The sequence below is a fragment of the Quercus lobata genome, chromosome 3, assembly GCF_001633185.2.
Source record: "Quercus lobata isolate SW786 chromosome 3, ValleyOak3.0 Primary Assembly, whole genome shotgun sequence".
Taxonomy (NCBI): domain Eukaryota; kingdom Viridiplantae; phylum Streptophyta; class Magnoliopsida; order Fagales; family Fagaceae; genus Quercus; species Quercus lobata.
In genome coordinates, this window is record NC_044906.1 from 1,663,090 (window position 1) to 1,689,100 (window position 26,011).

Genomic DNA, 26,011 nt, shown 5'->3' on the forward strand with positions numbered 1-26,011 from the left:
TTCAAAAAATAAGTTTACTTTTTGGTTTTTGGTCACACATTTAACTTAAAATTTACTAAAAACTATATATATATGTATATATATATATTATAAACACTACGATAATAAGCTACCTAAAAATAAGAGGTTACCAAATGAACACTTAAATATTGAAAATTTTAAAACTTATTTTAATCGCCCCTATTATTTAATTAAAATTTTTAAAGAGACTTTAAATGACTATTGTGTATGGTCTCACCAATTAGCCTTTATGTACATAGCCAAATCCGTTTTAATGGAAAAAATTACTCTAACCTAATCTGAAGTTTACTAAATTTCATTGACTTCTTTCATTATTTTGAATTGTATATAAACCTTCCTTGAGCACTTGCATCAATGCTAGTATAATAGAAAGAAAACCACATTTTAACCAAGTCCAACCTTCACCCATATTAGACCATGTAAAGTTGTGTAAAAATACATAGTCGCTACAGTAACAATATAAATTTGTACTATCATTATTCATTTTGTATTTATTTTTATTCTTTCTTTGATTAACTTGAGGATGAAAGAAGAGAGGATAACGGTTGTTGTGTGTGGAGAAATATAAACAATTAAAAAATCAAGAAAATTGAAAATTTAATGAGATGTAGTGTAAAATATATAATTTAATGTGGGTTGTTTTGAAAAGTTAGAATGTAAAATAGAAAAAGTAGTTTCTTATCCTAAAATAAAAAGAAATTTTTGCACGAACTAATATGAATGCTCTTCAAAATAAACTATCATCTCTCAAAGTTGAGATTAGGTGCAATAACTCTCAATGGCTAAGAAGAAACTTCCAAATCTTAACCATTGAATAAAAAAGTTATAAAATTAAAAAAGTAAAAAAAAGGAAAAAAGAAAAAAAAGTAAAGATGGTAAAAATATTTTATGAGTGATGAGGGGGAAATTGCACCTAATTCAAATCCCGTTAGCTTAACACTGTTAAAACTTAAAAGTCACTATCCAGAAATTAATAAATTTATATTTTTTACCATCACTTTCTAATTGAAATTATCATTTACCCTCCAAAACACATCTTTTGGTTGCTTCTGTCCTCCCCTGTGAGGTTGTGACTGAAATCTAGTCCCTCTCTCTCTCTCTCATCCTTACATTGAAACCCCCCCCCCCTTTTTTATCTTTTCCCTTTTCTTTGTGTTGGGAAATTTAAACCCCGGTTGATAGAATTAACAAGTTTTAAACCCAAGTTGTTAGTTAGATTTATTATGAATAAAACTTGTTAAAACAAACAAATATCAATATCATGTCAAATTCATGCAGCAGAAAAATAAATAAGACAAGATATAATGACTCAGGAAAACTAATAAAACAAACTAATTTCACAGTAAAAAAGCCTGGGGAAAAACCTTCCTAAAAAGCAATCCACTATAGTAAAGAGAAGTTTTAGATCTAGTACAAAACCTTTGTCCCTAGACTCTACAATTACTGTAGATGAACTTACAGCAAAAGCCTTTTACGACTTCAGAATCTCTGAACTCTTCAATATATGAACGCCACCATTTTCGTTGCACGGATCCCAGTATGTGACTAACCAATGATGCACGGCTCTCAATACGTGAATAACACACCAACTAGAAGAAGATTTTGGTTGCAAAGTTCTTCAGTTCATCCCAACAATAAAGATCAATAAGATGCTTGGTCACAAAACCCTACAGTGCATATACACAGCAACTTTTTCAAAAATGATGAACTAAAGCAAAACTTTGTCTCCAGTCACAATTTGCTTGAACAAACTTTGCTCAACACTTGTGCAACTTGTGAACTCTTTGACGGCCCTTAAATCAATCCTTTTATATGTCTAGGGTTAGGAGAAAAGAAGTCCCAAAGACACATTCATGGATTCCAAGAAAACGGATCAGAATTTTTGTTTCTTTCTTAAACCTCGACAGATAGGAGGTGTCAAGAAGCTATCGAGTAGGTGTCAAGAACATGAACTGAAACAGCTTTTTTAAGCTCGATAGATGCAGCTGTCGAGCCAAGTGTCGAGATTTAATGAATTTGCACTATTCAGCTTGTTTCTTGGACAGGCTTGAATGACTTCAATACTTGATCTTGAAGCCTTGTTTCTTGAAGTATTAAAAACACCTAGATCAACCCAATTACAAGTAAAGTGCACTTTGTTAAAGGATTAGCCAATTACATAAAATAGTAACATATGTTCCTAACAAGTGATTCATATATGTCCTAACACTTTGATTTTGATTTTCCCACCCTCGAGGATTGAGGTGTGAGCTTTGGTTGTCTGATGCGGGTTCGGTGGATGGTGGAAGATTTCTAGAGGTGTTTGAGTGAGTTTGATATGTAGATAGATGTGATTACAAAGTTGGTGGTTGATTAAACAAAGAGGGGGAAATCAGGTTGGTTCAACCACTGGCATATCGGGTTTACAAGCTTTGATGATTCGGTGAATTAGATACTTGGGTTTTTCTTGAGTATTAAGTGATTGTTACTTGATGATTATAGGAATTCAGAAATTGGAATCACACTTACCCACACATGTGGTATTGAAATTTATTCGAGTCTCTAATTAACATATATGCTTATGCTATGGCTGAACAAGTAGGTGGGTAGTTAGAGGCTGTTTTGGGACAGATTTAAATAAATAGTGTAGAAAACATTTGATAAATTTTCGGTAGAGCTATATGGAGAGGAAGGTGTACTGTGCCAAGGAGAAGAACAACTGGGTGGTAAACAAAAGAAGCTAGATTTGCCACAAATCCTAAATAAATCATCTTTTGTTACTGACTTTTAACAATGTTTAAGGGAGAAAGTGTAGTTTATTTTGGAAGAAGGAAAGTAAGGTTTGTATAGTCCAAAACAATAAGGAAAGTTAGTGTAATTTTAGTTTTTTTTTTTTTTTTTTTTTTAGGGAAAGTAATTTTAGTAACCTCCCAATGCAATTTTCCCAGTTTTAATAAGATGTTCTTGTAATAAAAGCTTATAGCACAAATAGTATTATTATACTATAATATTATTACAACAACAAAAATCAAACATTAAAAAAATTTTAATTTCAAAATTTTTGAACCATCATGAAAATATCCAAGTGGTTTCTCAAAAAATAAAAAATGAAAATATCCATGTGGTGGGCACGTTGGTGTGAGCTGTGACGTATACACAAAGGGTTCCAAATTCAATCCACCAAAAAATCAGTTATTTAAATTTTTGGGACATATGATGGGTAGGAGAGTGGAATAGTTCGACTAAAGGTTAGGACACCACTTCCTTATATTATAAATAGATAAATAAAATCTCAAAATTATGGGGTTGGCTATGGATCACAAAAAATTTAATATATAAAATTAAGATGTAATTAACCTAGTTAAATAATAATAAAAAAAAAACACTATTTTATACTTCATGATTTAAGAAATATTAAGGCTAAATTGCAAACTATACCCCTAAAGTTTGGGAGTATTTAGATTTTATACCCTGAAGTTTCAAAATTAAGATCTTATTCCCTAAAGTTCTTTCCCATTTGCATTAGTAACCCTTCTGTCCATATTTTCCTTTAAGTGCCACAAAATTTTTTCATGCATGTTTAGTTTGTCCAATAAGATAATGTGACATAATTTGTGATCTAAAAAAATTAAAAATGAGATGGCATAATAAAAATAGCATGACATCATTTTATTAGAAAAACTAAATACGATTGACAAACTTATATGACACTTAACGGAAAATAGGGATGGAGTGGCTACTGATGCAAAATAAATAAAAATTCAAAGAGTAAAATCTAAATTTTGAAACTTCAAAATGTAAAATCTAAGCACCTCTAAATTAAGATTGTAGTTTGTAATTTAGCCAAATATTAATTTTTAGAGTTTTGCACGTGTGACAACGAGTATCTTCCATGATGGGCAAAAAAAAAAAAAAAAAAAGTTGTAGATTCATATTAGAACTAATTGCAACTTATCCCTTATGATTTGTTGTGAATATAGCACCTCTCATATTTTTGTGATAAAAATGTGTATATACATTGCTTGTATTAATAAAATCTTATTGTAATAAAAGCTTATGGCAATGAAATTCTAAAGAGAGAATCTAACAGTGTTTAGCTAGATTGAAGAACGACAAACAATTGCAGAGAGAGAAGAAAAGGGAGAAAGAGAGAGAGATATCAAAGAGAAATTGTATTTGATCTTGCTTAATTACATTCTGGTGCTAGATACAGTATTTATACAAGTAAATCTCCCTAACTGAATAAAACAGAACCCCTGGAATTACGGATTAGATCCATGAAAGGTGGAGTTTGTTGAGTTGGTTGATCACAGCTTCCTAACTGAAAAGCCCGCCAATACCAACTGATTCTTGAATCTTCAATAGGACACTGTTTGAGCAATACCAATACGTTAGCTATTTACTTGAATGAAATGATGCATCTGACTGCCTTTTGTCTGCAGACTTAATGAAATGGTGTGCTTAGCTTTATCATCTTCAACATATAGCACAAATACTATTATTAAAACATTAAAAATTAATTAATAAAAGTAAGATGCAACCCGTATTTATAACCTTGCTATTTGGCAGGATCATAATGTGCTATTTTAATGAATTTATCGTTAGATGGCTCCTTCCTCACATTGCTTGCCAAGTTGCCTCAAATGAAACTTTAGGTTTGTCAAAAATTCTGTCTCTTTAAATAGAGTTGCTGTGATCTTTATTGAAGAAGAAACTGTAAGTATATGTTACAATGAAAGGCTCTGTTTTTTTATGTAGTAAACAGAGCAATCAAAAATGAGAAACTTTTTTTTTTTTTTTTAATTAAAAAAATGAGAAACTGATATCAAAAGTTTAACTAATCTAGTCTTTTGAGAAACTAACTTCTTCCTAATTACTTCCAATGAATTCTCTGTGCAACCTCTCTTTAATGAAGAGGTAATTCTATTTTAATAATCCCCTGTTTTACTTCGAATATATCTTATTTTCTATTTTGTGAGTTACTATGATTAGTTATGTTATTAACACACATGGGATGGACTTGCAGGTTGCATTCCCTAATTTGCAAACATTGACAATCATGCACATGGAGAACCTGAAAATCATATGGCATGATCAAGTAGCTGAAGATTCCTTTTTCAAGCTTCAATCTCTATCTGTTGAATACTGTGAAAATCTTGTGAACATCTTTGAATCTAATATGCTGACAAGATTCCAAAGTCTGGAGACTTTACAAGTATATACTTGTGGTTCACTACAAGAAGTGTTTGAAATTCAAGGGCACGATTATAGAGACACACATGCCGTGACAGTCATTCCTTTGAAAAAATTGTATTTGCGTCATCTACCGAAGATGAAGCAGATATGGAATAAGGACCCTCATGGAATTTTTAACTTTCCAAATCTACAAGAAGTAAGTGCTTGGGAATGTGAGAGTTTGCAAAGTTTGTTCCCAGCATCTGTGGCTAGATTTCTCATGCAATTGGAGGATCTTCGGATGGTTGATTGTGGAGTGGAGGAAATTGTTTCACGGGAAGAAATTACAGAAGCAGCAGCAAGATTTGTTTTCCCTAAAGTAACTCTCCTATTTCTTCGTAATTTGCCAAAGCTCAAGTGGTTTTGCCGAGGGGTGCATACTTCAGAATGGCCATTGCTAAAAGAATTGGAGGTGTCTAAATGTGATCAAATTGAGATATTTGCTTCAAAAATTTTGAACTTTCAAGAAACAGTTGAACAGAGCCAACTAGAGACCTCCACTCAACAACCCCTTTTCTTGGTTGAAGAGGTAAGAGGCTAATTTAACTACTCTTATAATATTTATATTTACGAGAAATAATAACTTTGTTTGGATTCATACTCGTCTCTCACGCAAAAAACAAGTTTCAAACGCGAAGTTCTTAATAAAGGTCATATATCTATATATTTTTTTATTTTTAACAAAATCCTTAATCTTTCTTGCATCAAAATATAGGTACCTTTGGTGTGTTTTTTTTGGTCAACGTGTCCAGAAATATGAAAGTACTACAGGTGTCAAATTGTGACAAATTGAAACAATTGATCGACAACAACTACTAATTGATTAACATGGTTTTGGAAAAAAGGATTTTCTTGTAAATGACTCTTACACCACTATGTTTTAATTTAAAGGTTCGCAATTAGTTAATTTATGTTAGTTGTAGGATTCATGACATGTTTCTTTAAAATTCAATCTATGTTAATTTCTTCTTTTTATTTTTCATCTAGTTATATTCCTATAGACATCTCTACACATTGAAGGGATATCACTCCTTAAAAGCATGTCCTCATGTGCTTTCCTATGCAATGTGGAGATTCTATAAATTGCATGCCCCCTTTTGGATCTCTAAAATCTATGTAATCAAAGTATACATATATGAAGATGCTTCGCAAACAAAACACAAAATATCATATAAGGAATTTTGCTCAACAATGATTAACAGAGCCAATTAAAAAACAAATACAAAAACTGTGATGTTGTCCATCGAAAAGTTTATCAAATTAACAAATATCAACAAAATCTCATAATTAAGCTTCTATATGCATCATTATAAAATTTAAAATTTTGGCAATCATGTTAAACATAAAAATTTAATCACAAGTGCTGTTTAATGCATCTGTGTAAGATGGTTTTCTTATAAATGACTCCACCTTGCATCTGATTTGCAAGCATATATTCATCTCATATTTTGTAGATACTTCTTTTTTTGAGAGTTTGGTTTATTGGATATTCATGACATTTTTCATTACTCTTTAATTTATGAACAAGTCTTCATGATTTTTTTTTTTTTTTTCATCAAGATATATGATCCATTGACACTTTGGGACCGTATTCAAAAATATTTTCATGCAAAACCATAAATACATTTTTCATATAAACATAGAATTCCTTGGCATCTTTTTTTTTTTTTTTTTTTTTTTTTTTTGGTTTATTTCTTGTCTTGCATTACGTTTATGATTGTTTCCTATATCAATAACCACTTTTCTTGGTTGAGGAGGTAAGAGACTAATGGTATAACATAAATCCTCTCAAAAAGGAAAAACTGGCCCCAAATTTGAAATATATTATGCATTTAATTACATTTATTTTTTAATGATTTGATTAAATAATGTATATTTTTAGAGAAATGCTATGTCCACAACATGTTCACTACAAATCCTAAATGTTAAGTTGTTATTGGTTGTTATGAATGGGCAAAAAAATAATTTAAGTTATAGATTTAAATTATAACTAATAGTAATTTATCACTTATAATTTGTAGTGAAAATGTTGTGAACATAACACCTCTCATATTTTTGTGATAAAAAATATGTATATGTATACCTTGTTTTAATAAAATCTTATTGTAACAAAAGCTTATAGCACAAATAGTATTATAAAAACATTAAAAATTAATTAATAAAAGTAAGATGCAACCCGTATTTATAACCTAGCTATTTGGCGGGATCATAATGTGCTATCGTATGATATCTTTTGATGACTCTTTCCTCACATTGCTTGCCAAGTTGCCTCAAATGAAATAGCAATAATATAGGCACCTAGCTTATGCAATGTTTTGGTTTTTCAAGAATACCGTCTCTTTAAATAGAATTGATGTGATCTTTATTGAAGAAGAAAATGAGAGTATATGTTACAGTGAGAGGCTCTGTTTCTTTATGTGGTAAACAGAGCAATCAAAAATGAGAAACTTTTTTTTTTTTTTAAAGAAAAAAAAATTAGAAACTGATATCAAAAGTTTAATTATTCTAGTCGTTTGAGAGAATTAATTGCTTCCTAATTACTTAAAATGAATTCTCTGTGCAACCTCTCTTCAATGAAGAGGTAATTCTATTTTTATAATCCCCTGTTTTACTTCGTATATATCTTATTTTCTATTATGTGAGTTACTATGATTAGTTATGTTATTAACACACACGGAATGGACTTGCAGGTTGCATTCCCTAGTTTGGAAACATTATTTTTGGATCAGTGTGTGTTGGAAGACAAAGCTATGATTGGAGAGCTGAGAAATTTAAAAATTCTTAGCCTTGTTCACCCCAATGTTGAACAGTTGCCGAAAGAAACAGGGCTTTTGACTCGTTTACGGATTTTAAATTTAAACAATTGTACCAAACTTAAAGTGATTCCACCAAATGTCCTATCATGTTTGATACAATTAGAAGAGCTACATGTCGGCAATAGCTTCACTCAGTGGGAGGTTGAAGGACTCAACAATGAAAGAGCTAGCCTTGCAGAGCTAAAGCATTTGTCACGATTGACTACTTTAGAAGTGCACATTCCAGATTCCAACATGTTGCCAAAAGATCTGTTATTCAAGAAGTTGCAAAGATACAAAATATTCGTAGGAGATGTGTGGGATTGGTCTGATAAACATGAAAACTCAAGAGCACTAAAACTCAAGTTGAATACAAGCTTTCATTTGGAGAGGGGGATTAAAATGTTGTTGAATGGTATTGAAAATCTGTGGTTGGATGAGTTAAAGGGTGTTAAGAGCATCATCTATGAATTAGATATGACAGGCTTCCAACAACTGAAGCATCTCCATGTCCAAAACAATGTCGAGATCAAGTACATCATCAACTCAAGAGGGATGGTTATCTCTGATGGTGTCTTTCCTGTCTTGGAGATGCTTTCTCTCAAAAACATGATCAACTTGGAAGAAATATGTCATGGCCAAATTCCCTCGGCATCCTTCCGAAACTTAAGCATTATGAAAGTGGAACATTGTGAGAAACTAAAATTTATCTTCTCGTCAACCATAGCCAAGGGCCTTCCACAACTTCAAGAATTGGTGATAAAAGAATGCAGCATAATGGGTGCAATAATCATAAAAGAGGGTGAAATAGAAGACAGAGATATGATCTTGTTCCCTCAATTGCGTCTCTTAGAACTCCATCAGCTTCCAAAGCTCGTGAGCCTTTTAAACACACAAAAGTCAGTCATAAATGATGCTGGAGAAATCATTCTCGATTGCGAGCTGGATTTTCACATGCCAATCCTACAGGAACAGGTATATTAAAGTTTAGATTTGCATATAATGATCCCAAAGATGTGGCACACACCCACATAGATTGCTCGTCCAATTTGTCCGTGGAAACAAACCAATTTAGTATTTTGGAGTATATGCTTCTTTTTTCTACATAGCAGTGGTTAAATTCTTTATACCTTCCATTGCAATATAAATCATGAACCATTAATAGTATTAATACCCCAGTAAAATATTGATAGTCATTTATCTACTGTTAATTGAAGTGTATAGGAAGTAACACACTAGCGGGTGCTTGTGACAGTCACATGACCTTTCTCCTGGGCAAACAATCCTTGGACGTGAGAGAGACATGTGCCTCAAGTGAGGTTATAGCCTTATATATAGTTGAAAATTATTTGTGTCCTAATTTATATATGAATCTAAATTTGGAGTCCGTTTGGCTTTTTCTTATTTGTTAAAAACTTTTGCTTTTTGTCTACTTTTTTTTTTAACTTTCTTTTTTTAAATAATTTAACTTTTAGTTTTTCAGAAAATAAATCTATTTTTTCGTTTTTTGTCACATATTTAACATAAAAATTACTAAAAACTATATGCTTTTTTATTTATAAACACTTAAATATATTTTCAGTAACATAAAAGTTACTGAAAATAAGAGATTACCTGACACTTAAATATTGCAAATTTTAAGACTTGAATGTAATTAATTGAAGAAAATAAGGCCGCACTTATTTTAATCACCCCTATTATTAATTAATTAAATATTTTAATGAGACTTTAAATAACTATTGAGTTTGGATTTTTTTTTTGTTTTTTTTTTTTTTTGAGAGAGGAATTAAATGACTAGTGTATTGGATATGGTCTCACCTATTAGCTATATAGCCAAATCAGTTTTAATGGAAAAAATTAAACTAACCAGGTTTACTAAAATTACATTTACTTCGAACAAAGTTTCTCTCCAAACTAGAAACCCTACAAACTCATTATAAATCTTTATATTGAGTGTGAATTTTGAAAATTTAACTGTTAGATTGCATGTTCTTATTACATTTTCAATGCTTACAAAATTTAAAGAAGATCAAAGATCAATTACTATGTTAGCAAATAAATGTTATAATTTCAAGTTTTTGTGATCTAAAGTTGTATATAAAAAATAAGTTAATTGATTAAATAGTAAATAACATCCAATTTGAACAAAATTTGATACGTATGTTAAAAACATAAGGAACATAAAATTCAACGGTTAGATTTTCAAAATTCCAAACTAGTTTGGAGAGAAACTTTGTTCATTTACTTCTTGATTGTTTTGAATTGTACATAAACCTCCCTCAAAAAAGAATTGTACATAAACCTTCCCTGAGCACTCACATCGATTTTTTTTTGGGTAGAAAACTCACATCAATATTTATAATTTATATAATAGAAAAAGTACAACATGTTAGCCAACTTAGTCTAGAATTCACCCACATCAAGTCGTGGAAAGTTATATAAAAATACATAACTGCTATGGTAACCATACAAATTTACACTAATATTATTCATTTTATATTTAATTTTTATTCTTTCTTTACATAACTCAAGGATGAAAAAAGAGAGATAATGGTGGTTGTTATGTGTAAAGAAAGAGAAACAATTAAAAAAAAATCAAGAAAATTGATAATTTAATGAAATGTAGAATAAAATAGATGAATTTAATGTGGGGTATTTTGAAAAATAAGTATATATAATAGAAAAAAGTAGGTTCTTATTCTAAAACTAGCCTCATTTTCTCTCTTTTTTTTTTTTGGGGGGGGGGGGGGGTCTAGTGTATGTGAGATTAAAAATTAAGGAAAATGGAAATTAAAAAAAAAACCAAAAAATTAAATAAAAGAAACCAATGAGTCTTGATAAAGTTTAAAAAAAGAAAAAAAGTTGGAATGTGGTCTTGAGCGAAATATCAAAGTGGACTGAGAAGTTTTTTTTTCCTTCTAATTTTAATTTTTGGATAAGTTTGTTTTGAAGACATGGATTAGTAGAATACTGCCCTATTTTATAGGCATTTTAAGTGAAATTTGAGATATATTTTTACATAAGTTGTCCTTAAGTTTTTTTCATGTTAAAAGTAAGGTTTATAGGTATTTCTAAATCACATAAAAGTCTAGTCCAAAGAGAGGAATTCTCTTATAAATAGTATAGATATAAAATAAAAAAATTTGCATGAACTGATACAATTGCTTTTCAAAAATAAACTATCATCTCCCAAGTTTGAGATCAAGCGCAATAACTCTCATTGGCTGAGATTGAGAATTTAAAAAGAAACTTTCAATTTTAATTATTGAATAAAAAAATGAGAAAAAATAAATAAATTAAAATTAAAAAATAAAAATAGTAAAAATATTTTATGAGTAAAGAGGAAATAATTGCACTTCATCCAAATCCCCTTGGCTAGGGCTGTCCATCCTGACCCAGGACCTGACCCACCCGCCCAAACCGTCCAACCCAAACTGAAACCCACCCACCCCGCCACCGGCGATAGTTGGCAGTGGATTTTCATTTTCAGAACCCGAATCCGATGAGTCAGTTGGCAGGTCTTCACATGAAAAACAGAGTCCAATTGACCCGACTGGACTCCTCTCTCCATACGCAACTCCGACTAGATCTCGATGAGGTCCGTCGAGATCTAACTAGATTTCAACGAGATCTATCAAGATCCGGCCAAATTTCAACAAGATCAGTCGAAATTCGTAAAGATTTCAATGAGATCCGTTGAGATCTCCACTGCTGACATTGAGATCGCCACCATTGAGATTCGTCAGTTTCAACCCAACAAAAATCATCGCTGACTCAAACCGAAGCCAACTCGACCTGTGGTTTTCGTTGGTTGATGGCGAGTTAGCTTCTTTGCCACCCAAATCTGGCAAGTCAGTTCTGAGTTGGGCACAAACCCGATCTGGATCGACTTGTGGACAAGCCTACCCTTGGCATTACACCATTAAAAAGTCACTAGCAAAAATTGATATATTATACTTTTTACCATCACTTTCCAATTGAAATAATCATTTACCCTCCAAAACCATCGTATGGTTGCTTTTCTGTCTTCCCCTGTGACTGAAACCTAGTCCCTCTCTCTCGCACCCTTATGATTGAACCCCCTTTTCTTTGATTTTGATTTTCCCTCCCTCGGTCTCCAATCTCCATTGAGAGTTGAGGTGTGAGTTTCGATTTTATGATGTAGGTTTTGTGGATGGTGGCAGATTTCTAAAGGTGTTTGAATCAGTTTGACACATAAATAGATGTGATTCCAAAGCTGGTGGTTGATTAATCAAGGAGGGGTAAATCAAGTTGGTTCAACCAATGGCATATCGAGTATACAAGCTTGGACAATTCGGTGAATTAGATATTTGGGTTTTTCTTGAATTTTAGGTGATTGTTACTCGATGATTAGAGGAATTCAAAATTGGAATCACACCTACCCACGCATGTGGTATTGAAATTTATTCAAGTCTCTAATTAACATATATGCTTATGCAACGGCAGAACAGGTGGGTTGGTAGCCAGAAGCTGTTTTGGGACAGATTTGAATAACTAGTGTACAAAATATACAATAAGTTTCCCGTAGAGCTACATGGAGATTGGAGAGGAAGGTGTACTGTGCCAAGGATAAGAATAATTGGGTGGTAAACGAAAGAAGCTAGATTTGTCACAAATCCTAAATAAATCATCTTTCATTACTGACTTTTAAGAATGCTTAAGGGAGAAAGTGTTAGTTTATTTTGGAAGAAGGAAAGTAAGGTCTGTATAGTCCAAAACAATAAGGAAAGTTAGTGTAATTTTAGTAACTTTTTATTTTTATTTTTGAGGGAAAGTAATTTTAGTAACCTCCCAGTGCAATTTTACAAATTTTAATAAGATGTTCTTGTAATAAAAGCTTATAACACAAATAGAATTATTATATAACTAGACTTATCACATGCGTTTTGCGTGCACAATAAGATTTTTTTTTTTATTCAGTAAAATACTCCTTCCGTTCCAATTTATTTGTCATCCATTCCATTTTGGAATATCCCAAAATACTGTCATGTTTCTAAAATTAGAAGTCATTAATTTACTAAAATTCCTATTATACCCCTACTTTTTTTCCAAAACAATTTGAAAAGAAAACTAACAAATATTTAAAATATTAAACTAATTGGGCACCTTTTTAGTTTCTTCATTAAGAATAACACTTAAAAAAAAAAATTGATCAAAGACTCAATCTTACGTATGAGAATTTTATAGGCAATGAAATATTACAAAAAATTTTCACTTAGGAGTAATTCTTTTTTGCCGCCACCATTAAAAAAATTTTCAAGTTTAAAAGTGAGATAAAGAAAATTTCCTAATTTTTAGGATTTTGATACAAGTTTGAAAGCCTAAAACTTATGAACTCTTTTAAAAATAGTAAATTACTTTTTTAATCAAATTTTGTTTTTAAATTTAAAATTATTGAACCAAAAAATAAGGGTATTTTAGAGAGTCTAAGAATTTGTGTGAGGGTATTTTAGTACGCAAAATGTTGAAAACCAAACATGAAACCTTTATTAATATTATCACAACAACAAAAATCTAACATTAAAATTCTTTAATTTCAAAATTTTTGAACCATCATGAAAACATCCATTTGGTTTCTCAAAAAAAAAAAAAAAAAAAAAAAATCCATGTGGTGGGCACATTGATGTGAGGAGTGATGTATACATAGAAGGTTCCAAATTCAATCCATCATACAATTAGTTATTTAGACTTTTGTCTTTATCAACCATCGACTAAAGGTTGGGACATTACTTCCCTATATTATAAATAAATAAATTTTAAAAAAAAAACTCAAAATTATGGGGTTGGGTATGGATCTCAAAAAATTTAAAATATAAAAATTAAGATGTAATTAACCTAGTTAAATAATAATAAAAAAATCACTATTTCATACTTTATGTTTTAAGAAATATTAATGTTAAATTGCAAACTATATCCCTTAAGTTTGGAAGTATTTGGATTTTATACTCTAATGTTTCAAAATCAGGATTTTATTCCCTAAAATTCTATTCCATTCGCATCTGCAACCTTTCTATCCATATTTTCTGATAAGTGCCACAAAAACTTATCATATGTGTTTAGTTTGCCCAATAAAATAATGTGACGTTATTTGTGTAGTCTAAAAAAATTAAAAATGAGATGACATGATAAAAATAGCGTGACATTATTTTATTGGAAGAACTAAATATGCGTGACAAATTTATGTGGCACTTAACAAAAAATAGGGACGGAGTGGCTACTAATGCAAACAAAATAAAAATTCAAAGGGTAAAATCCAAATTTTGAAATTTCAAAACATAAAATTCAAGGACTTTTAAACTTAAAGAATATAGTTTGCAATTTAGCCAAATATTACTTTTTAGAGTTTTGTGTGTGTGACAACAAGTGTCTTCCATGATACGTCATAAGTTTGAGTGCATGAATCAACCTCACTAACATAATTGAGAATAAGACTGTCTATCATAAACAATTAATGATAAGACCACCTATCATACCAAAAATGAGAAACTGAATTCGTAACTGATGGTTGTATAAGAGATTTGGAATTCAATCACCGTTTACACCAAAAATTGATTAGTGTCTTAGTCTAATAATAAAGAGTTATTATCAGGAGCGAATGCCATAAGTTGAAATTCTTAAAAAAAAAAAAAAGGAAAAAAAAAAAAAAAGAGAATTTGGTAACTAATTAATCTAGCCGTTTGAAATTACTTACAATGAATTCTTTGTACAACCAATGGAATTAGGCAATGTGTCTAATTAAATGACAACTTGAGTTAAATGATCGTGTGAGTAAACGCAGGCGTCATTTAAGTACTCCCAAGTCTTTGCGGCATCGTTTTGAGTCTGGATTTCATCACCGTTTGAGGTCTGGGCGTTGTTGTATTAGGCAAATACGACACCGTTTTCTTCATTTCTTTTAGCAAGTTTGCTGAAGTAGATAATTAATTGTTGTTGCAGGTTGTGTTCCCCAACTTGGAAACGTTGGAACTGTCCTCTATACACTCTGAAGAGATACTACTTCACAACCAACATCGGCCAAGCTCCTCTTTCAAATTAACAGACCCGAGATTTCAAAATTTGCGAAACTTGATCGTGAAAGGCTCTGGCAGTTTAAAATATCTACTGTCATCCTCTACAGCGAGATTTATGATGAATGTCCAGCATCTTCACATAATTGAATGCAAGGTTATGGAAGAGATTCTACACATAGATGAAGAAGAAATACTTTCAGATGCGTTGTTTCCTCGACTAGAATGCTTGGTCTTAGAAGATCTTCCAATTCTTAAAAGATTCTGTATTGACAGTAATGTGGAATTTCCATTATTGAAGAATTTTAGAGCAAACAGTTGCCCTAAATTGAAGACATTTGCATTCAGACATGCCAGTTCAAACATGGAGGTTCGTAAAGGACTCATGGAAATAAATTCAGAGGACAATCGTCATACAACTTCGCAATCACAAATCAATGAGAGCGTAGATATTTTTTAAACTTTCCCCCTTCTCTTATTTTTGAGTTTTTTTAAATGCTAAAATTAAATATCTTTTAGCCTATTTAACTTGTACATATGTTTATGAGGATTTGAGTTTGTTAGAGTTGAATAAGAATTTATTATTGCTGCAGGCTGTGTTCGCCAACTTGGAAAGTTTGGAACAGTCCCTAATAGACTTGGAAGAGAAACAGCAAAACCAACATTGGGCAAGGTCCTTTTGCAAAATAACAATCATGCAAACATCCATAACGTTTCAAAATTTGTTGTCTTTGGGCGTGTGTGGCTCTGATAGTTTCAAATATCTACTGTCATCCTCCATAGCAAGATCTATGGAGCTGATCAAGTTTCTTCACATAGTGAATTGCAAGGCTATGGAAGAGATACTATTCATAGAAGATTTAGGAGATGAAGAAGAAGAAGAAGATATAATTCCTAAGATGTTGTTCCCTCGACTGGAAGTCCTGGAACTAAATGGTCTACCAATTCTGAAAAGATTCTGCGTCGGAGGTAATATTGAATTTAAATCCATGAGGTCACTGTGCATAGAACGTTGCCCTAAATTGAAGACATTCATATCCAACCCTTCCAATTCAGACACAGTGATGACTGTCTGCAAAGAAATCAAGGAAATGAATACAGAGGAAATCCCTCGCACTGTTGCTATAAAACCTCTCTTCAGTGAAGAGGTAGATATTTTTCAATTTTCCTCCTGATTTAGTTTCTTGTGCTTATTAACCAATGTAAGAGTTGACCACTTAACCAACCATTGTACTCACTCACGAATATTCTAACACTCTTTTCTTCCATTATGTGAGTTATTATTATTAGGTGTTTCATTAACACATGGGATGAACCCTGCAGGTTGCATTCCCTAATTTGGAAGATTTGGAAATATCCTACGTGGATGACTTGAAAATCATATGGGACAACCAAATCCCCCCATATTCCTTTTGCAAGCTTCGGGCAATGAAAGTTGAATTCTGTGAAAATCTTATGAACATCTTTCAATCTGATGTGCTGACAAGATTTCGTTGCCTAGAGAATCTCATCATAACTGATTGTGGTTCACTACAAGAAGTATTTCAACTGCGGGAGCAAGATGCTAAAGAAACGCATGATGTAACTGTCATTCCGTTGAAAGAATTGCGTTTGGATCGAGTACCCAAATTGAAATATGTATGGAATAAGGACCCTCAAGGAATTTTTAATTTTCCAAATCTCAACCTTGATAGTACGGGTTTAAGAAGTTACTGGTCAGACTCAGTGCCTAGTGTCTAGATGTCTCACGTAATTGGAGAATCTTCAGATAGTTGTCTTAGGGGTGGAATAAATTTTTTCTTTGTTGTTGTACTCCTGCTCTAGTATATGTAGGTTATAGTAGCTGCTGTATTTCTGGTAGACTGGTATTTGTTGCTGTTGGCTTGCCTTTTTAGGAGTCTTGTTTGTTTGTTGTAAAAAAAAAAAAAAAAGCAAAAAAAAAAAAAAAAAGAAAAAAAAAATTGTTGCAGCGGAAGGAGCAAAAGCTATTGCTAGATTTGTGCTACCTCGAGAAAATCCTGAATCTTATACTAGGACTAATGCGGAAAGATACATGGACTCATGGAGGTGAAAATTTTGAGATATTTGCATCTGAACGTCGAAGCTTTCAAGAAACTCTAAAAGAGAGCAAAGTTGATATCTTCATTCGACAAATTTTCTTGGTGTAAGAGGTAAAAGCCTTAACTAATCTTTTTAAATGTTTGAGTTGCAGTGATAGAAGAGATGTTGCTTCTTTATGAAGTTATAAGAAAAGTTTTTCTTCTTGATGTGATAAAAAATTTGTTGAATCCTTGTGTTCATGCATGTAGTAAGAGCTTTGGATGATTAATTCATTTGTAGTTTTCACTGAGTAATTAGTTTCAACTATTTGTTCATAAACCACTTATGAATTTTAGTTTTAAACTTTTTGTTTTGTTTTGAAATTTTTTTGCCTTAAAGAAATCTTTGTATTTTGTTTGTTGTTCAGATTATCATTTATTTACTCTTTATCTAAATTTTTTTTTTGTAAATTTCGTGTTCTTAGAGCAGTTTGAACTCACAAATGAATGATTGAAAAAAGAAACCAAAAGAAAAGAAGAAGAAATGTTGCTTGGTTTTAATTTTTAATTTTGTTTATGAACTTTGTGGTGTTGAAGGGCTTGTGATTGGAGGAAACGTTGTGCATAGATCTTTTTGTGTAAAAGGTGTTTGAGAAAAAGCCGAGCCCATCTTGATGTGTTTTAATGTTAGGTATTCTCTTCTCTGTCCCATCTCTCATTCATCACTGTATCTTAAAATGTATTTATCTATACAAAAGCTATTGTAATACTCAACAGGAAGTGTAGGTAACCTGAACGAATCAATGACAATCAATCTGAGTCTTCCAATTCCGGCACTCCTTCCTCAATCAATCCCTTTGATCTTCTCAACGACCAAGATGACCCTTATGACCAGGTTCCCCTTCCTCATTCTTCTTCTTCTTTTATTTTTTATTTTATTTTTTTATTTTGCAATTGAAAATATTTTGAGCTTATCCAATTGTATGTTGACCTGTCATTAGAGATTTGTTTCATTCAAATTCAATCCCTGACACTGGGTGGACAATGGGATTGTTTTTCTATTTTTTGCATTAGGGTTTATGATGCATTTAACGAGGTGTAACTGAGAGGGGGGAAAAGGATAAATTATATTATTTGTCGTAGTTTTGAAACACAAAACTGTTTAAAAAATAAAAAATAAAGATTTTTTAGGTCGGATTGAGATTAAATCATGGTCAATCCAATGACAAAATAAAAATTTTAATTCAATTATATATAATAAATAGAATATTTTGTGACATAAAAGACTCAACGAGCCCCTTGTCTTAATTGTTAGTGTTAGACAACTTTCCATGAATATGGGGGGCTGATAACAATGCTTTTTGTCTCTAAAATTTAGGGTAAGAGTCCTACTCAAATGTTTGGAGACAAGTGCAGTACTCTCCAAATTTGTAATAGCTTTTTAGTTTAGGGAATGAATGTTTAAGGAGTACCTATTGGAAAGAGGAACAGGTCTTTTGGTTTGAAATTTTGCAATTTCAGTGTATCAATTTTATTTTTTTCCACTGGATTTTTTTCTTTGTGATTTGGTTGTATCCAATTCATTTGTTGGTAGTTTCTTAATTCAAATGAGAAATGAACTCTGAGAATATGTTATTTTTCAAAATTTTGAATTTTAGGAAATTTTATAAGAGTGTTAGATACTTGTTCTAAGATGGGTTGAAATGGTTTTTTTTTTCCTTCATATGAATAGTTATTTAGCTAAGACATACTGAATCTAAGTATAGGGATGTTAGTGGTACAAATTTGTGTTCTTTTCCAACATTTTGACCATGTGAATATTCCAACAAATCTCCCCCTGGGGCCTTCTATCAAGTCACTTGTAGTACTTCAATTAGTCTTCCCTTTGAACGGAAGACATTTTCTAATTAATATACCACTTGTTGAGAAGTGAATACCCTAGGCTTAGAAAGACTCAAATTGAGAAGTTAATAATAATATATAGGAAAACTACTTAAGTCAAAAGTTTAAACCTATGAGTTTGGACTCAATTATGTGTTATGTTAACCACTTACTCTTTTCATTGAAATTCAATGCAGGACTTCACTATTTAACTAACCTTACTACTCACATGGGAATATTTCAACATGTTGGAATTATATGATTATGGTTTTCTTACTTGATTTTGTAGAAAAAAGTATTCCATTCATGCTTACGATGTTGAGGGTTATTCTAGTTTATTGAAGGTAGCATTTGTAATCTGAAGTTGATTGTACAAGTTGCCTCACAAGAAGATGCATTTGTCATGTCAAAGAATTATAATTACTCTATAACCCAACAATGTGCGCACGTACGGCGCGTCGGCTCGTGCGTTTTAAGAAAATTTTCTTTTGAATTTCTCTGTGACTTGCACATCTGGCAGTCTATAAATTTTATGATTCTTCCCCCTATTTCCTTGAAGGTGTAAGTCAATTCAAAGACAAACGGAGAGAATACAAGAAATCAAGAAAACTGAAAAGAAAATGATATCCTTGTTTTCTGTCGAAGAGGTGAATGTGGGGCCGTGATTGCTAGAAATCAGATAAAAATTCTGTGGAAGGATGATGACTACATTGAACCCTGTTGAGCTTTTACCAGCAAGTTCAATTCGTTGATGTCATTGATGATTGAATCATGGTTGTGATATCGTTATTTTCAACTATCATTGAGTTATGTTTGTAAATGAGTTGTATTGTTTCCAAGAGAGGTGGCACAGACTAAATTCAGTTCTTTATATATTATCAATATTGATGGTTTAGTTTGTCAATTTGATCATACTGTTTTGTGTAAAGAAAAATGCCTAGAGTAGTGTTCTTGCTGCATATTCTCAGTCTACTGGAAAGAGGATTTCGTTATCTGGGAAAATGGATGAGGATTTCTGATTTTTTAGACATTTATATTGTTGAAATAGCTAGGATCACATTTCACTATGGTAGGACGGGTGAATATTGTGCAAATTATAATCACAAGTGGGATAATTATCTCACAGTGCTAAAACTATTTCATAAGGAATGTAGCATACAACTGCATGACAACAAGAACCCTAAAGAATGATCAACATAGCAGAAAAATCCATTCAATGCAGGGAGCCTTTATATTCAACGCATAGGGTATAGGGACATCTTTTCTATTTTGTAAGATAAAACCTTCTAATAAAACCCTATAAACCTTAACTATATGCAATGACGTATCATCTGAGTTGCAGTCATCTCAAGATGGAATGGACAAAGGCAGAAAGGTGGTGTTTGGTTCTCAATGATAAGGCAAACATTATAGAAATGTGAAATTATGATGTTTGGTTCATTTATTTGTACACAATTTTATAGTAATGTAGATTACTAAAAGATGCACATTACTATTAATTATTGTAATAGTAACGTGATTACCTTATTAGATGGTGGAAATCCTATATTCCGTACACATGAGAATGACTAAAATGGACATATATTTCCTGGACTCTTAATTTTACGAGTGAAAAATAGCAATCATGACATCCTTCTTGTTTTTATTGTTTCTTTCTAGTGGGTTTCCTAAGGACTTGTTTTAGTTGTTACCCCTATAGAGCAATGTGTTCACTTTAGCTGTTAGCAAATCCTATTCAAATTGAGCATGGAATCACTCAGGCTTGGCTTGTTAGAAATTAACTCAAAACTCAAGCTCGGGCTTCATTTGGTCGATGTATAAGCCTTGATGAACTTGTTCTTGTCAAATTAAGAAGCCTAGAGGAGCTTAATAGTTAAAGTCAGCCAATATATTAAGCATTAGGTTGTGCTAATTTAGAATGTCTACGTAGTAATTTCCATTGAACTTACAAATAGAGTCACTATTCAATTACTACTAAAAAGGACAGAGATTGGATTTTAGATTATATCAGTCGGGTAGGCTGGACTGGGATTATGGGAAAATCTCTACAAATTCTTCTCTTCCCTTATCCATTTCCTGTTTTTACTTTCTCGCCTTCCCCCCCATCTCTCACGGATATCACAGAAAAAACGAAATGGAAAAAAAAAAGTTCCCAATCAAGCTGAATCAAAAACTTGCTCGTCTTGGTTAATCCTATATGAATGAACTAAGAATTATCTGGCTAACTCAAGTTGCAGTCTCTAATCCATATACAAAGCTGATTTGTTTCGAGGGTCAAAACCCTCAAAAGAAGTATTAGAAACCAAAAAAAAAAAAAATCATTTTGAGGGTCTAGAAGGATCTTGATAACCTTTGAAACAAATTCCCTCAAAACAAAAATTTCGATGGCCTATGTGACCCTTGAAACAGAAATTTCAATGGCCTACATGACCCTTGAAAAAAATGTTTCCTCTTTAGGGAGGATTGGCGACCCTAGAAAAATTCAAAAATAAATAAAAGCACAATAACCTATTTTGAGTCTCCCGACCCTTAAAATAAGGATTTTCTCCTAAAAAAAAAAAAAAAAAAAAAAAAAAAAAACACAACCATACACATAGACTTTAAAGAACCACATATTACAAAATCTATATTATAACAAAACAAAATTCAATTAGCTTTCTAAATCATTAAACCCTTCATTTTTGAAGTTTATGGAGACACTTTCACATTAACCTAAAGGAACTTGGTATTTTAACTATAGAATTTTGAAACCAATAAACTATTTTACCCAACACCTTTAATAGCATGCTGAGAGTGTTGGGCAAAGAATGATTTCCCAAGGCCATTCCAAGAGATTAGAAGATGCTTCAAAATACAAGAATTTAAATCATGCACAAGAAAACAAACTACTTTGTGCAGGAACAAAAGGCCAGTAGCCATACAACACCCAAATCAGCCTAGTGGCTGCACAAAACACAACCAAAGCTGCTATAAAAAGTCCAAATGACCTCCTCAACAAAAACACAAACATAGGGCAAATAGCTGCACTAAACAAACCAATGGACAAAATACACATTTCCAAACTAAAATGAAAGATGCAAAGACCAATGGCCATTCCCATAAAGCTATTGCTTCTCACAAATTAAGAAAGAGAACTTAAAAATCAACTTGTCCTTCGTCAAATTCAAATTGACAAGTAGGATACCTCCTTTGAAGCTTTCTTAATTTCTTGCGAGCACAAAGCTTTATCTCTGAGTCTAGACAACTTTCAAAAGTGATTTTCATTGTCTCTAATATATTTGCTTCCTTCAAGACTTGTCGAACAAGTTCATCTCAACTTCATGCCCTGAAAATTCCTTATTATAACAGACTGTAAGATGTGATGACAAACATTCAGGAACGTAAAGCCACTTCTCCAAGCGATCTTCCAAGCGATTTTCAGGTGGGTAACCATCATGGCTACCTAGGAATGTCAATTCAAAGACAAGTGTTTGTACCTTTGGAGCCTGACAAAACAAGAATTGCACTGCAGCCCACATATAATAACAAGACCTAATACAACCACCAAACGTCAAGGAAGTCAAATATTATTAAGTAGCATTGAGCAATTTAATTAATGATAAGAGAGTTAGAGCATGAAAAACGTAACATGTCCATACCTCTGCAGTTTCTATGCTGAATTCCATCAATTCAATGTTATAGAGTGATCCCGTGAAGTCCCATATCCTTTTTATATAATCTCGAGTACTCACATCATTTTCTATCTCCTCAAATTTAAGACCTGATTTAACCAAGTTGGGGAGGTTTTCCACCGTAACATCCTTGGCCAAAAGACCACCGAAATAAAACTGCGCAAGAGCTGGGGTGTTTAATCGGAGTATGTAATAATTGAGATACATTTCAACAGGCAGAGGTGGTGTCAGCTCTGCCCAGCAGAGTCTTGGGCAGAAATTTATTAGGATTATTTTGAGTTTCATTCAAGTGGAATACCTCCAAAACTTATATTACACTGTTTGGCAAGCTTGAACCATTCAGTATGGAAAGATCCCTCCACATCAATCCTTTCATACGTATGAGCACCAGAATAGTCTTGTTGATCTTAAAGACAAATGATTCAATTAGAAAATAATAATTTCACAGCTGTTAAGTAGATCATAATGGCTTTGAACCAAGTTTACAAACAAGTGAACACCTTATTATCCAGTTTAAATCTCCAAGTAATAGAACATGGTATTAACACCTGACACTTAATCCAAATTTCAAATTCCACAAAAATCAGCTCAAGTACATTACACATGATCTATTCACAATTAACATTTTCCTGATATACCTGTATAAAGTTCATTGGACATAAGTTGTAACTTTAACATAGCAAATCAAATCAGATCTATTTGGTAGGGCTCCAAGCAAGCAAAGGGAGTCAATAAAGAGCAAACAAAACCAAATTTAGTTCCCTACAAGTACTCAAATCTCTATTTGTTACTAGAGTTGCATGATGTTTCAACATCTTTTGCTAATAAGAATTTACCAACCTCATTTGCCAGTAGCACAAGATCTTTCCTGCAGAATTCCACAATGTCACGCTGGTTCTCCTCACAAGAACCTGCAGGTACAACAGAAAAATCATATAATGTACAGGGACAAAAATAGACACATAGCAATGCATTCTCTTTTACGTGAACTTTAGGTACTTTGCTAGTCAAATCTCTACTTCTTCAAACCTACTAATAGCACACCTGGCCGTTTGGTTTCTGGGATTTATAACATTTAAAGCCCTAACTATGATGCCTTGGGACTTGGCAACCTCCAATTGCTTCTTAAGTGAAGAGACTTACAATCCCCATCCTGTTGCTTCATTGAGATAGTAAGGAACCTAAAATGGCCATACTTCAAGATTGAATGAAAATTCAAAAAAGAATAAATCAAATTTCCATTTTCCAACTTCCAAGTTACCAAGTCAGGTCAGTGTTAAATCTATGCTGAAAAAATAAAAAATAAAGTCTTTTCACTTAGCAGTTGAGTACAACCAATCTTGAGCTTCTGAATAAAGTGCTACAAATTAGAAGCATACCAGTGTGCCACCATGGAGATCAATTGAAGCAGAGTGTAAAGGGTACTGAGGAATGGGACAAAGAATTCCATCATTTTCTGATCTTACCAGTAATTGCATCATCATATGGACCTGGTAAGAGAGAAACACGATCTGTTGTAAATATAACAATTGGAAATGGAAAATACTGGCAGTTATAGAAACAAAAAGAAAGTGAAGTCAAAATTTACAGCTGGGTTTGCTCCATCTGTCAAGAAGATATCATTTGGATCAGCTAAGAAAACCATCGCGAGCTTCAATACCAGCAGCAATAGTATCACATAAGAATAACCCAAAAAATATCATTTTTATTTCCTACAATAAAACAGAGCTACCAAACACTTTATTTAAATGAGAAGCAGCAATAACTATGGATTCAACAATCAAACAAAATGAAACAGAAGTTAAGAGAAAAATATACCATATATGATATTTTGAGAGGCATTATCTTCCTCAATTTCCTTTGGGAGTGAATGCGTAGAGGTTATGCTCATTTTGTTCCTCAGCTAAATCCTTGACCTTCCTAATAGGGTTTTCTCTTTGAGATTGATCTTCATTATCTACCATAAATAATCTATCCATATTGTATAAGTTAATCTGTTGGCAAAATGATTAAAATCTAAAAGGCTTTGTCTATGATCTGAATCATGTGTGACAAACAAATGAAGATTGTTTTGTGATTTAATCGTAGATTACACTAGGAGATGAGCTAGATATGACATTGTTAATGATTTTTGGAAGTCCGGTTACAAAAGCTTTTGTGTATGCTCCAAATTTCCTACAGAGAAGAGTACTATTTAACACAAGTTTCAAATGTATAAATTATAAATTTGTAGCAACTTCTTGATATCACATAGTCCAGTCCTTTCAAAATTAGGGAACTCAAAAAACTCTAATTTATACTCCATAACACAAAAACCCAATAAAAATGGTTAATCAAATTGCATTGATTTTAGCTTAAATAGCTTGAGACACACAAAGACTTGCACTGCACTGGTATAATCAATATATCCATTGGGAAAAGCTATATTATAGCTGATTTTCAATAATTAACATACACATAGAATTTTCAAAATCAGCATCAAACTCTCAGATAAAATACTGGAAAACAAAAATTAACAAACATAGCACCGCCAAAAACCTCCTAGATCCAACCCATTCTTAAATTGATACTATTGTTATACCACACCATTAACACTTAGAAACTCCTTTTTAAGCATTTCTTCAATATAATATGTTCAAGCCTCTTAGATCCAACCCATACTTCAGATTCCAAAGGACATGTAATCCAAACCCTAGCCCCCAAATTATACCAATGGACATGTAATCCAAATCCTAGCCCCCAAATTATACCGATGGTGAGGAAGAGAAATATCTACCGATGGAGAGAGAGAAAACGAGAGAGAATACCAAAAATTGTTTGGATAGTTCTGCTATGTAATTTCCATAATTTGTCGGGAAACAAACAGAGAAAGACAGACCTGTAATCGGAAAATGGGGTGGCGAAGAGTGCTCAGTCGATCAACGGCTCGCTTGTCGTCGGAGATGAGATAGCTGACCACCGCAAATCAACCCGTCGGAGATGAGATGAGCTCCGATCTTTGAGTTTCCTGAGATGAGCTCAGATCGATTTTGAGAGAATTTTCTGAGATGAGCTCCGATTTTGAGAGAATTTTCTGATTGTGGAACGTGAACAAAAATGAGCTTTCCCTTTTGTATTTTAATTTTGGACTTTATTTCAAGGGTTGGAAATTTTGAGATATCTTCTATCAAAGGTTGTGATAGGATGCGTTGAAAAATGTTTAAATTTGGAGCTAATTAGCGCTGGAGTGTAAAAACTAGCGCGCCTAATTTTAATAGATAATTCCAAGGGTTGTATAGGTTTATTTCGAGGATTTTAATGACCCTCGAAATAAAGCTAATTCAAACTTACCCCACACCCCAGTTTTTAGTGATGATTTCGGC

At 32.4% G+C, this 26,011-nt stretch overlaps 2 protein-coding genes and 1 long non-coding RNA gene across 20 annotated transcripts in view; 2 read left to right on the forward strand and 1 right to left on the reverse strand.

Annotated features, from left to right (window-relative positions):
* The window catches only part of LOC115979708, a 41,127-nt gene extending 24,159 nt beyond the window's left edge, over positions 1–16,968 (forward strand). For all 10 annotated transcript variants that reach the window (XM_031101776.1, XM_031101767.1, XM_031101768.1 and 7 more), the window contains 5 exons: positions 5,027–5,764; positions 7,926–9,005; positions 14,988–15,503; positions 15,652–16,206; positions 16,382–16,968. In XM_031101776.1, the coding sequence (XP_030957636.1) occupies positions 5,027–5,764; positions 7,926–9,005; positions 14,988–15,503; positions 15,652–16,206; positions 16,382–16,798 (3,306 nt within the window). In that variant the 3' untranslated portion in view covers positions 16,799–16,968. The remainder of the gene's footprint in view (positions 1–5,026; positions 5,765–7,925; positions 9,006–14,987; positions 15,504–15,651; positions 16,207–16,381) is intronic.
* Positions 16,969–16,978: 10 nt separating this feature from the next.
* Positions 16,979–19,882, forward strand: LOC115979709. The gene is made up of 4 exons (XR_004089162.1): positions 16,979–17,229; positions 17,695–17,788; positions 17,875–17,992; positions 19,538–19,882. It is a non-coding gene; the product is annotated as an uncharacterized LOC115979709 (long non-coding RNA).
* Positions 19,883–21,823: 1,941 nt separating this feature from the next.
* On the reverse strand, positions 21,824–25,861 carry LOC115979018 (alanine aminotransferase 1, mitochondrial-like). Of its 9 annotated transcripts, none has more exons than XR_004088917.1 (7): positions 25,528–25,861; positions 24,468–24,620; positions 24,238–24,300; positions 24,029–24,139; positions 23,490–23,560; positions 22,948–23,055; positions 21,824–22,805 (listed from the first exon to the last, which is right to left on the reverse strand). XR_004088917.1 is itself a non-coding variant. In XM_031100955.1 (6 exons), exons 2-6 carry the CDS (start codon positions 24,489–24,491, stop codon positions 23,022–23,024), a joined length of 303 nt encoding a protein of 100 aa, XP_030956815.1. In that variant the 5' UTR covers positions 24,492–24,620; positions 25,528–25,861; the 3' UTR covers positions 21,824–23,021. The 9 variants fall into 9 exon arrangements, 3 of the variants coding, with proteins under 3 accessions (XP_030956815.1, XP_030956816.1, XP_030956817.1); XR_004088921.1 differs by adding an exon at positions 23,694–23,830 and having other exon boundaries at positions 21,824–23,055; XR_004088919.1 differs by adding an exon at positions 23,694–23,830 and having other exon boundaries at positions 21,824–22,509; positions 22,617–23,560.
* Between the last annotated feature and the right edge of the window lie 150 nt (positions 25,862–26,011).

Bases quoted from the DNA above. Each gene is read 5' to 3' on its own strand.
- LOC115979018 (XM_031100955.1), bottom strand. From the start codon at position 24,491: ATGCCTCTCAAAATATCATATATG. The intron at 24,301-24,467 runs GTATATTTTTCT...CTGGTATTGAAG, and splicing joins CTCTCAAAATATCATATATG to CTCGCGATGGTTTTCTTAGC. The intron at 23,056-23,489 runs GTTGGTAAATTC...TTTGTCTTTAAG, and splicing joins TTGTGCTACTGGCAAATGAG to ATCAACAAGACTATTCTGGT.